This window comes from Coregonus lavaretus, assembly GCF_964263955.1.
Source record: "Coregonus lavaretus genome assembly, chromosome: 6".
Classification (NCBI taxonomy): Eukaryota; Metazoa; Chordata; class Actinopteri; order Salmoniformes; family Salmonidae; genus Coregonus; species Coregonus lavaretus.
Genome location: NC_139993.1, coordinates 14,366,432 through 14,379,978, shown reverse-complemented (window position 1 = coordinate 14,379,978; position 13,547 = coordinate 14,366,432). Strand labels below are relative to the sequence as shown.

Below are 13,547 nucleotides of genomic sequence, written 5' to 3'. Positions count from 1 at the left end.
TATGGACATCTATTTTTCCTAGTCACATGTGGCTATACATTTGAATACAAAATGTAACTATAAAATAATCCTACACATCACAAAGGTGGGGTTCTCAGTCAGGTGTGACTCAGTGGGTTTTGGATCCGCTGTATTAATCGAGTCCCGGCTAGATGTTAATGTTCCAGATTGACAATAAACTCTGAAGGTTGATGTGTCAAGAGACACAGTGTGAAAGGAAAAGGGTTCTGGCCCGTACCTTGAGCAGGCCTAGAGGGGAGCCGCTGAGAAAGCCACTGCGTAGGTAGTACTCTATTTTCAAGAGTTAAAAGGATAAATGGATGTAAAAATTCAGCCTGTGCTATAATGGATTCCTCTGTGGTGCTCTTGCTATCTGTGTGTTGCAGCCCTGGAGGAAATGCACTCCGTGCTCCCTACACAATGTGGGAAATTGCTTACTGTGACCACACTGAATATGAAAATTAACCTCGCTATGATTTCTTTAATTTGTTTGGAGTGACATCTCCCTCAGGTGTGAGGGTCTCCTCTGAAGCTTCCGAATACCTCTCAACACACACTGTCAGTGTGTTCTCTCAATGAAGTTCTCAGTGGAGGACCTTCACGTGGTATTGTTCAACCAGGCAAAAAATTGTTGAGTGCCAATGGACCTGTATGTGATATATCTTTTTTTTTTACCTGCATTGAACAGCACATATAGGCTATTGGATGCTATATCATAGAAATCAAAGGCTAGTTACATGTGAAAATGTTTGGGGATTTGCTCCATTGGTTTTGTTGGTAGGCCACTAGGCCTACGTTATGTTCAAATAGCCACAATAGCCTATTGGCTACTGTCTAAAACTGTACGGGTACAGCCTCGGTGTTCACTGTAAACGCACTTCACAGAATTCTCACAACATTCAAGTTTCCGCTCAGAAGACCTAAAATTTGCTCAGTGCCCCCCAAGAATTGAGTTAACATTGCTCTCAATGTAAGACCCTACGCCTTGCATACTGTTTCAAAAGATCACTTTTTGTTGTATGACAGCGGTTCCACATGTTCCCGTGACGCAAGTTGTGTGGGAAAAATATTATTTGTATTTTATTGTTATATTTCATTATATTCATACCCTACTATAAAATATGTGTGTTGACTCTGATCAGGGAAAGTGTGTCTTGTCTGTTCAATTAACAAAATAACAATAGGATTTGTGTGCATGGCACAGCCATGTTGCCTAGGCTGCACAGACCAGAAACACAATTCAACTCAAAATGTGCTATTCTATTCTTTTGAAAATACATTTTATTAATCTTCCTGGGCCATGCCTAAACAAAATAATAATGAATTTCTTTGATGGTGTATATTCAAAGAATTTGTTAAAATAGGCTTCCACCCACATCGGCTCATGACTTCCCCTCCTAAACTTGTCGACATGTGCACGGGAGATATAAAAGGCTTCTCCCGGCAATAATGTGGTAAAAATGGAACTATGAATTGGCTTCTTAAAAACATTGCCATATTTTTGTTTACAGGCAACTGTGATGAGTAATTTCGAAGGAGTCAGGTGCAGGAGGGTAATTCACAGAATAACAGGATTTATTCCGAAATACAGAGTTACGCAGTAATGCGTCAAAACACTCCAGTGCGCAAAACAAGCGCACTGGAAACAACAAGGCACACGGGGAAAAGTCCCGCCGATACAAAAAACAAGGAGAGCCACCGAGCTTCTCTATCCTCCACAATAAACAATCACACACAAAGACAAGGGGGCAGAGGGAACACTTATACAGGTGCTGATGAGGGGATATGAACCAGGTGTGTGTAATAAACAAGACAAAACAAATGGAATGATGAGATGAGGAGCGGCAGTGGCGAGAAGGCCGGAACAAGCACACCTGATTCAACTTGTCAACTAATCATCAAGCCCTCAATGAATTGAATGAGGTGTGTTTGTCAAGGGCTACAACGAAACGCTGTACTGTTGGGGGTACTGGAGGACCAGGGTTGGGAAACACTGCTATACAGAAAGCCCATTTTAATTTATTAAAGGAAAGATTCACCCATTTTGAATGTTATTTGGGCACCTCTGAGCGATGTTCTATCGATTGCCGGGGTCATTTCATGTATATCATGAGCTCTTGCCATTCACACAGTCAGAAATCCGTCCGGTATGACGTAGCATTGCGATAAAGCCACTCTCACTATTCAGGAAGTTAATAGGAAGATTACTTCTAGATCGCAAAAACGTTTATCATACATGTCAGATTTCAATACTGGCCAATGTCGAAATGCGGTAGGTTGTCTTCTCTCGAATTAGCCATTGATCATTTATTAGATATTCCTACCTCGAGAAATGTGTAATTTAACAGAGGGTCCACCACATTTCTCCTATTTTTCAGCCTCTTCAGTCCAGGGTGCATTGTGTGGTGCTGCCCAATGGTTCCACCCTTGCCCGGGCGGTTTATACAAATGAGGTTGGTCCTCACTGTTGTTCATAGACATCAAACTTCTGGGCTAACTTCCTGGCTACTGGCTACCTAATTGTTTGTTTTTCGCTATCAAAATGACAAATGTACAGGACATTCCACTGTCAGATTTGGAGGATGAGGATGAAGTGTTTGACAATATTATGTTAGAGCGTGACACCCGACCGGACCTCTTCGAGCCGGATTACAGCGACGATGTGCTCAGAGAGAGGAACAACAGCGTGCAGCTCAGCAAGCAACTAGCCCCACCGAGGAGTGCAAATAGTGATTGGTGGTGTCTGTGCGGTTGTTGTGCCGCAATGCCAACAGAAGAATAATCGCTGTGCTGCAACGAGTGGGACCGAGGGCAGTTTATTTTGGCAACAATTCCTCTGCCGGAGGACAACGATGATGATGATGATGATGAGCACGCCACTTTGGTGTCACAGGTCATGAAATCTTTTGAGCACATTTTGACCCCAGAGTCCTGGAGACATACTTCAGGATCCCCAAAGTCAATTGGAAGAGGTAGCCCAAACCAGCAGTACCACAGGGGCAGATGACAACAAGGTAAATTCAAACATATAGCTTGCTCCATTTGTGCTCTGCGTCAACAGACCGCGTTTGATAAACAACAACACGATAAATCTACGCAGTGTATGTATGACATATCTGGGGTGAATATCCAACCCATTAGTTACATTACATGTTAGCTATCTAACTGTACTAACACATGTTAGCTAGCTAACTGTACTGTAACTAGCTAGCTAAGTACAGTACCGACTGTCTAGCTGTGAGGGAGGAACAAACCGCATTTGATAAACAACCCCAATAAATCCACGCAGTGTATGTATGACAACTTTATGGAACGAATATCCAACCCATTAGTTACATGTTAGCTAACTGTACATATGTTGTGGATCCAGGTTAATGTCAACAACCCATTTTCAATGCCCTGGCTGAGGGAATGAGGTTCTCACCCAAGATTTGACGGTACATGGCCCCGTCCATCGTCCCTTTGATGCAGTGAAGTTGTCCTGTCCCCTTAGCAGAAAAACACCCCCAAAGCATAATGTTTCCACCTCCGTGTTTGACGGTGGGGATGGTGTTCTTGGGATCATAGGCAGCATTCCTCCTCCTCCAAACACGGCGAGTTGAGTTGATGCCAAAGAGCTCCATTTTGGTCTCATCAGACCATAACACTTTCACCCAGTTCTCCTCTGAAGTTTGCCAATGAACATCTGAATGATTCAGACGACCCTGTATATGTGCTTTCTTGAGCAGGGGGACCATGCGGGCGCTGCAGGATTTAAGTCCTTCACGGCGTAGTGTGTTACCAATTGTTTTCTTGGTGACTATGGTCCCAGCTGCCTTGAGATCATTGACAAGATCCTCCCGTGTAGTTCTGGGCTGATTCCTCACCATTCTCATGATCATTGCAACTCCACAAGGTGAGATCTTGCATGGAGCCCCAGGCCGAGGGAGATTGACAGTTATTTTGTGTTTCTTCCATTTGCGAATAATCGCACCAACTGTTGTCACCTTCTCACCAAGCTGCTTGGCGATGGTCTTGTAGCCCATTCCAGCCTTGTGTAGGTCTCCAATCTTGTCCCTGACATCCTTGGAGAGCTCTTTAGTCTTGGCCATGGTGGAGATTTTGGAATCTGATTGATTGATTGCTTCTGTGGACAGGTGTCTTTTATACAGGTAACAAGCTGAGATTAGGAGCACTCCCTTTAAGAGTGTTACCTGTATAAAAGACACCGGGGAGCCAGAAATCTTTCTGATTGAGAGGGGGTCAAATACTTTTTTCCCTCACTATATATATATATATATATATATATATATATATATATATATATATATATATATATATATATATATATATATATATACACTACCGTTCAATAGTTTGAGGACACTTAGAAATGTCCTTGTTTTCGAAAGAAAGGCAATTTTTTTGTCCATTCAAATAACATCATATTGATCAGAAATACAGTGTAGACATTGTTAATGTTGTAAATGGCTATTGTAGCTGGAAACGGCTGATTTTTAATGGAATATCTACATAGGCGTACAGAGGCCCATTATCAGCAACCATCAGTCCTGTGTTCCAATGGCACGTTGTGTTTGCTAATCCAAGTTTATCATTTTAAAAGGCTAATTGATCATTAGAAAACCCTTTTGTAATTATGTTAGCACAGCTGAAAACTGTTGTGCTGATTAAAGAAACAATAAAATTGGCCTTCTTGAGACTAGTTGAGTATCTGGAGCATCAGCAATTGTGGGTTCGATTACAGGCTCAAAATGGCCAGAAACAAATAACTTTCTTCTGAAACTCGTCAGTCTATTCTTGTTCTGAGAAATGAAGGCTATTCCATGCGAGAAATTGCCAAGAAACTGAATATCTCGTACAACGCTGTGTACTACTCCCTTCACAGAACAGCGCAGACTGGCTCTAACCAGAATAGAAAGAGGAGAGGGAGGCCCCGGTGCACAACTGAGCAAGAGGACAAATACATTAGAGTGTCTAGTTTGAGAAACAGACGCCTCACAGGTTCTCAACTGGCAGCTTCATTAAATAGTACCCGCAAAACACTAGTCTCAACGTCAACAGTGAAGAGGTGACTCCGGGATGCTGACCTTCTAGGCAGAGTTGCAAAGAAAAAGCCATATCTCAGAATTGCCAATACAAATAAAATATTAAGATGGGCAAAAGAACAAAGACACTGGAAAGGGGAAGATTGGAAAAAAGTGTTATGGACAGACAAATCGAAGTTAGAGGTGTTCGGATCACAAAGAAGAACATTTGTGAGACACAGAACAAATGAAAATATGCTGGAGGAGTGCTTGATGCCATATGTCAAGCATGGTGGAGGCAATGTGATGGTCTGGGGGTGCTTTGGTGGTGGTAAAGTGGGAGATTTGTACAGGGTAAAAGGGATCTTGAAGAAGGAAGGCTATCACTCCATTTTTCAACACCATGCCATACCCTGTGGACGGCGCTTGATTGGAGCCAATTTTTTCCTACAACAGGACAATGACCAAAAGCACAGCTCCAAACTATGCAAGAACAATTTAGGGAAGAAGCAGTCAGCTGGTATTCTGTCTATAATGGAGTGTTCAGCACAGTCACCGGATCTCAACACTATTGAGCTGTTGTGGGAGCAGTTTGACCGTATGGTACGTAAGAAGTGCCCATCAAGCCAATCCAATTTGTGGGAGGTGCTTCAGGAAGCATGGGGTGAAATCTCTTCAGATTACCTCAACAAATTGACAACTAGAATGCCAAATGTATGCAAGGCTGTAATTGCTGCAAATGGAGGATTATTTGACAAAAGCAAAGTTTGAAGGAGAAGGTCTTTATGGAGCAGTGGGCCAAAATCCCTGCTGCAGTGTGTGCAAACCTGGTCAAGACCTACAGGAAACGTATGATGTCTGTAATTGCAAACAAAGGTTTCTGTACCAAATATTAAGTTCTGCTTTTATGATGTATCAAATACTTATGTAATGCAATAAAATGCAAATTAATTACTTTAAAATCATACAATGTGTTTTTCTGGATTTTTGTTTTAGATTCCGTCTCTCACAGTTGAAGTGTACCTATGATAACAATTACAGACCTCTACATGCTTTGTAAGTAGGAAAACCTGCAAAATTGGCAGTGTTTCAAATACTTGTTCTTTCCACTGTATATATATATATATATATATATATATATATATATATATATATATATATATATATATATATATATACAGTGGGGAGAACAAGTATTTGATACACTGCCGATTTTGCAGGTTTTCCTACTTACAAAGCATGTAGAGGTCTGTAATTTTTATCATAGGTACACTTCAACTGTGAGAGACGGAATCTAAAACAAAAATCCAGAAAATCACATTGTATGATTTTTAAGTAATTAATTTGCATTTTATTGCATGACTTAAGTATTTGATACATCAGAAAAGCAGAACATAATATTTGGTACAGAAACCTTTGTTTGCAAATTACAGAGATCATACATTTCCTGTAGGTCTTGACCAGGTTTGCACACACTGCAGCAGGGATTTTGGCCCACTCCTCCATACAGACCTTCTCCAGATCCTTCAGGTTTCGGGGCTGTCGCTGGGCAATATGGACTTTCAGCTCCCTCCAAAGATTTTCTATTGGGTTCAGGTCTGGAGACTGGCTAGGCCACTCCAGGACCTTGAGATGCTTCTTATGGAGCCACTCCTTAGTTGCCCTGGCTGTGTGTTTCGGGTCGTTGTCATGCTGGAAGACCCAGCCACGACCCATCTTCAATGCTCTTACTGAGGGAAGGAGGTTGTTGGCCAAGATCTCGCGATACATGGCCCCATCCATCCTCCCCTGAATATGGTGATGTCGTCCTGTCCCCTTTGCAGAAAAGCGTCCCAAAATAATGATGTTTCCACCTCCATGCTTCACGGTTGGGATGGTGTTCTTGGGGTTGTACTCATCCTTCTTCTTCCTCCAAACACGGCGAGTGGAGTTTAGACCAAAAAGCCCTATTTTTGTCTCATCAGACCACATTACCTTCTCCCATTCCTCCTCTGGATCATCCAGATGGTCATTGGCAAACTTCAGACGGGCCTGGACATGCGCTGGCTTGAGCAGGGGGACCTTGCGTGCACTGCAGGATTTTAATCCATGACGGCGTATTGTGTTACTAATGGTTTTCTTTGAGACTGTGGTCCCAGCTCTCTTCAGGTCATTGACCAGGTCCTTCCGTGTAGTTCTGGGCTGATCCCTCACCTTCCTCATGATCATTGATGCCCCACGAGGTGATATCTTGCATGGAGCCCCAGAACGAGGGTGATTGACCGTCATCTTGAACTTCTTCCATTTTCTAATAATTGCGCCAACAGTTGTTGCCTTCTCACCAAGCTGCTTGCCTATTGTCCTGTAGCCCATCCCAGCCCTGTGCAGGTCTACAATTGTATCCCTTATGTCCTTACACAGCTCTCTGGTCTCCATTGTGGAGAGGTTGGAGTCTGTTTGATTGAGTGTTTGGACAGGTGTCTTTTATACAGGTAACGAGTTCAAACAGGTGCAGTTAATACAGGTAATGAGTGGAGAACAGGAGGGCTTCTTAAATAAAAACTAACAGGTCTGTGAGAGCCGGAATTCTTACTGGTTGGTAGGTGATCAAATACTTATGTCTTGCAATAAAATGCAAATTAATTACTTAAAAATCATACAATGTGATTTTCTGGATTTTTGTTTTAGATTCCGTCTCTCACAGTTGTAGTGTACCTATGATAAAAATGACAGACCTCTACATGCTTTGTAAGTAGGAAAACCTGCAAAATCGACAGTGTATCAAATACTTGTTCTCCCCACTGTATATATATATATATATATATATATATATATATATATATATATATATATATATATATATATATATATATAATTACAAAAAATATATACAGGGGATTGGAATTGATGCAGACAATTATGTTGAGTTGGTAGTCAGTGATATGTTGTGTTGGATTTGCCCCAAACATTACGCTTTGTATTCAGGACAAAAAGTACATTTCTTTCCACATTTTTTGCAGTATTACTCTAGTACCTTATTGCAAACAGTATGCATGTTTTGGAATATGTTTTATTCTATACAAACTTCCTTCTTTTCACTCTGTCATTTTGGTTAGTATTGTGGAGTAATCACAATGTTGATCCATCCTCAGTTTTCTCCTATCACAGCCATTAAACTGTAACTGTTTTAACCTTGGCCTCATGATGAAATCCCTGGGTGGTTTCCTTCCTCTCCGGCAACTGAATTAGGAAGGACGCATGTATCTTTGTTGTGACTGGGTTTATTGATACACCATCCAAAGTGTAATTAATAACTTCACCATGCTCAAAGGGATTTTCAATGTCTGCTTTTTTACAGTTCTAATGCTGCCCTTCTTTGTGAGGCATTGGAAAACCTCCCTGGTCTTTGTGGTTGAATATGCACTTCCTGTTTACTGCTCGACTGAGGGACATTATAGATAATTGTATGTGTGGGGTACAGCAATGATGTAGTCATTCAAAAATCAATATTGCACACAGAGTGAGTTCATGCAACTTAATATGTGACCTGTTAAGCAAATGTTTACTCTTATTTAGGTGTGCCATAACAAAGGGGTTTATCTATTGTTTTATTGATTTGTAAAACTTTCTAAAAACATAATTCCACTTTGACATTGTGGGGTATTGTGTGTAGATCAGTGACACAAAATCTCAATTTAGTCCATTTTAAAATCAGGCTTTAACACAACTAAATTTATATATTTTTTCCTCTTATTTTTAGCCAGGAAGTATGACAGTGGAGAATATCTAAACATCACCGGTATCACGCGGGACCAAGCAGGGGACTACGAATGCAGTGCAATGAATGACATCGCCTCTCCTGACACCAAGACGATGAAAGTCATAGTCAAATGTAAGTACATCTCTGTCCTTGCTACAATATGGCTGCCAAAGCAGATTCTCAACTATATCAATGTGTACTGTCCATTGACAATGACCCAGATCTCTTTATGAGCCATCTAGTCAGATCGGCTGAAGTTTGAATGAAAGTCTTGGTTTGAAGTTTCTCAATATTTAACAAGATAATTCCCCTTTTGTCTGTGTGGAGGTGATTAATTCACTGTAAGGAAAGGTCTGGCTGTTCTAAGGACTATTCCATTATGCAGGTAATGAGTCTTTCAAAAAGTGTGAAGAGACAGTAATGAGCACCAAGAGCATTAATGAATGATACTGGCTTTAGTCATCATGGTCACATGGAAATCAGCACTCCTAAGTATGAGGATGAAGGGTGCTTGACAATTATTACTCTTCCCGTCCTCTTCTCTCTCGCATTTAAGTCTTCCTCTCCTCTGCTATTATTCTACTCTTTGCCGCCGTTGATACCCTGTGCTGAATCACACCACCGATATGACCAGTCACAAGTGTGTGAGAAAAATGATGACGCCTAGTTTGTTTGATGCTAATCGGGTTGATTAAGGATTCCTCCGATTTCTGAGTTGATGAAGTTACTGTAATGATAGTATATTCAGAAAAGTACATTTACATTTTGTCATTTAGTAGACGCTCTTATCCAGAGTGACTTACAGTTAGTGCATACATAACTTTTTTCATACCCCCCGTGGGAATCGAACCCACAACCCTGGCGTTGCAAACGCCATGCTCTACGAACTGAGCTACATCCCCTGCCGGCCATTCCCTCTCCTACCCTAGACGACGCTGGGCCAATTGTGCGGCACCCCATTGGTATCCCGGTCGCGGCCGGCTACAACAGAGCCTGGATTCGAACCAGGATCTCTAGTGGCACAGTAATCAGTAATACAACACCCTAGACAGTCATGCTTTCTAACTTTCCTTTCTACCTTTAGTTCTCCAATAGTTGTCCAGACTTGCCATTATCGCCCCTGGTCTATGCTTACAGACAGTTTGGCACCTATTTGTGTCCATTTATTTTTTAAATGGATATCTTGCTATTATTTTGTCTGTGAGACCAGCTATAACAAGGTGTACTGCAGAGGAATATTAGAGGCCAATTATTTACAGAGACATGGCTTCAAGAGATGAAAGATGCTTTGGCAACTGGAAATGTCTTAATCTTACTGAAGAGGAAATTCATAATAATATGCTGTGCTGTGGACCCATCCTACATTTTCACTGGGATGGTGATTTGAATGGTCCTGAATACAAAGTGTTATGTTTGGGGCAAATCCAATACAACACACTACTGAGTACCACTCTCCATATTTTCAAGCATAGTGGCGGCTGAATCATGTTATGGGTATGCTTGTAATTGTTAAGGACTGGGTAGTTTTCAGCATACAAAAGTAACGGAATGGAGCTAAGCACAGGCACAATCCTAGAAGAAAACCCGGTTCAGTTTGCTTTCCACCAGACACTGAGAGGTGAATTCACCTTTCAGCAGGACAATAACCTAAAACACAAGGCCAAATCTACACTGAAGTTGCTTACCAAGAGGACTGTCACCGAGTTACAGTTTTGACTTAAATCTATGAAAATGGTTGTCTAACAATGATCAACAACCAGTTTGACTGAGCTTGAAGAATTTTGAAAAGAATAATGGGCAAATGTTGTACAATCGAGGTGTGGAAGGCTGTTAGAGACGTTTCTACAAAGTATTGACTTAAGGATGTGAATACTTATGTATTCACATTTAAGAAATGGAACACTAGTCACTTTAATAATGTTTACATATCTTGCACTACTCATCTCATATGTATATACTGCATTATATTCTATAATATTCTAATGCCACTCTTTCATTGCTTGTCCATATATGTACAGTTGAAGTCGGAAGTTTACATACATTTAAACTCAGTTTTTCACAATTCCTGACATTTAATCCTAGGAAAACTTCCCTGTCTTAGGTCAGTTAGGATCACCACTTTATTTTAAGAATGTGAAATGTCAGAATAATAGTAGAGAGATTGATTTCTTTCAGCTTTTATTTATTTCATCACATTCCCAGTGGGTCAGAAGTATGCATACACTCAATTAGTATTTGGTAGCATTGCCTTTAAATTGTTTAACTTGGGTCAAACGTTTCGGGTAGCCTTCGACAAGCTTCCCACAATAAGTTGGGTGAATTTTGGCCCATTCCTCCTGACAGAGCTGGTGTAACTGAATCTGGTTTGTAGGCCTCCTTGCTCGCACACGCTTTTTCAGTAATGTCCACACATTTTCTATAGGATTGAGGTCAGGGCTTTGTGATGGCCACTCCAATACCTTGACTTTGTTGTCCTTAAGCCATTTTTCCACAACTTTGGAAGTATGCTTGGGGTCATTGTCCATTTGGAAGACCCATTTGCAACCAAGCTTTAACTTCCTGACTGATGTCTTGAGATGTTGCTTCAATATATCCACATAATTTTCCTTCCTCATGATGCCATCTATTTTGTGAAGTGCACCAGTCCCTCCTGCAGCAAAGCACCCCCACAGCATGATGCTGCCACCACCGTGCTTCACGGTTGGGATGGTGTTCTTCGGCTTGAAAGTGCCCCCTTTTTCCTCCAAACATAATGATGGTCATTATGGCCAAACAGTTCTATTTTTGTTTCATCTGACCAGAGGACATTTCTCCAAAAAGTATGATCTTTGTCCCCATGTGCAGTTGCAAACCGTAGTCTGGCATTTTTTATGGTGGTTTTGGAGCAGTGGCTTCTTCCTTGCTGAGTGGCCTTTCAGGTTATGTCGATATAGGACTTGTTTTACTGTGGATATAGATAATTTTGTACCTGTTTCCTCCAGCAACTTCACAAGGTCCTTTGCTGTTGTTCTGGGATTGATTTGCACTTTTCGCACCAAAGTACGCTCATCTCTAGGAGACAGAACGCGTCTCCTTCCTGAGTGGTATGACGGCTGCGTGGTCCCATGGTGTTTATACTTGCGTACTATTGTTTGTACAGATAAACATGGTACCTTCAGGTGTTTGGTAGTTGCTCCCAAGGATGAACCAGACTTGTGGAGGTCTACCATTTTTTTCTGAGGTCTTGGCTGATTTCTTTTGATTTTCCCATGATGTCAAGCAAAGAGGCACTGAGTTTGAAGGTAGGCCTTGAAATACATCCACAGGTACACCTCCAATTGACTCAAATGATTTCAATTAGCCTATCAGAAGCTTCTAAAGCCATGACATCATTTTCTGGAATTTTCCAAGCTGTTTAAAGTCACAGTCAACTTAGTGTATGTAAACCTCTGACCCACTGGAATTGTGATACAGTGAATTATAAGTGAAATAAACAATTGTTGGAAACAATTGTTGGAAGAATTACTTGTGTCATTCACAAAGTAGATATCCTAACCGACTTGCCAAAACTATAGTTTGTTAACAAGAAAATTGTGGAGTGGCTGAAAAATTAGTTTTAATGACTCCAACCTAAGTGTATGTAAACATCCAACTTCAACTGCATATATTCTTAAATTCCATTCCTTACTAGTTTTGTGTGTATTGGGTATATGTTGTGAAATTGTTAGATATTACTGCACTGTCGGAGCTAGAAGCACAAGCATTTCGCTACACCCGCTATAACATATGCTAAACACATGTATGTGACAAATACGATTTTTATTTTATTTGATATAAATTAGATATTTCATTTTGACATACGTTTTTCAGTTGGTGGCACCAGCCCCCGATTTGGTCGCAGTGTCACGCAATACTATGTCATTCACAGTGCTTTATTAAAAAGTGTAATAGACTACTGAGATGGTATTCAATAAATAAGTTGTTCATCATCTTTTCATGTTGTGATTCGAAATATTTGAATGTGCAACCTAATCTAGGGATTGTCATGCATTTTGGGTTGACAATTATTGTTGTTATATTTTACTGTTAAAATAGGGCTCCAGAATTGTCTGTATTTTTTTTTCAATAGAGATTAATTTGCCCGCATCTTTATGTGTACTATTATCATAGGCTAATACTGTATATCAAAACACATTAGCTAGATCGCTAACTCTAAATATAATACCCACTGCTAGTAGCCATATAGCCAGATGTAATTGTAGACCTAAGTGTATATAAACCGATATGTGTGTATGTGTGTGACTGGTGAATGCTGCTGGGTGTGATTGTGGTGTAGGGGAATGAATATGGAAATGTACGACAAGTTGCTGAGGTGAAAAACATTATGTTGAAACTTTAGCGGGAGGAAACTCCACACGATTCAAGGTTGCTGCATTCATGTTAGGGGAACATAGCAGGAGTGAAACTTTGGTGCACCTCCATATGATTCAAGAGATGACATGTTACCCCAGGAAACCCATTGTGGGTGGTAACTGTTATAAAGTCTATATTTTATCCCATGATTCCCATTGAGGGTGGTAACTGTAGACGACAAGGTAGCTTTATTCACATCAGGGGAATTTAGCAAAACACAGTAGCTTTATTCACATCAGGAAAATTAAACTGAGTGCGGTGCAACTCAATACGATTCAAGGTTTAAGCGTTCACGTCAGGGGAACATAGCAGGAGTGAAACTAAGGTGCAACTCAATACGATATGAGGCTCTGTTCAAACCAGGGGAGCTGAGCAGGAGTTAACGACTTCGG

The 13,547-nt window shown here is 40.8% G+C and overlaps 1 protein-coding gene across 1 annotated transcript in view; it reads left to right on the top strand.

Moving 5' to 3' along the window:
• Nucleotides 1–13,547, top strand: part of negr1 (neuronal growth regulator 1) — a gene marked incomplete at both ends in the record, with an annotated part of 428,395 nt that overhangs the window by 276,504 nt on the left and 138,344 nt on the right. The window contains one exon of the mRNA XM_084164207.1: nucleotides 8,764–8,895. Within this exon, the coding sequence (XP_084020333.1) occupies nucleotides 8,764–8,895 (132 nt within the window). The remainder of the gene's footprint in view (nucleotides 1–8,763; nucleotides 8,896–13,547) is intronic.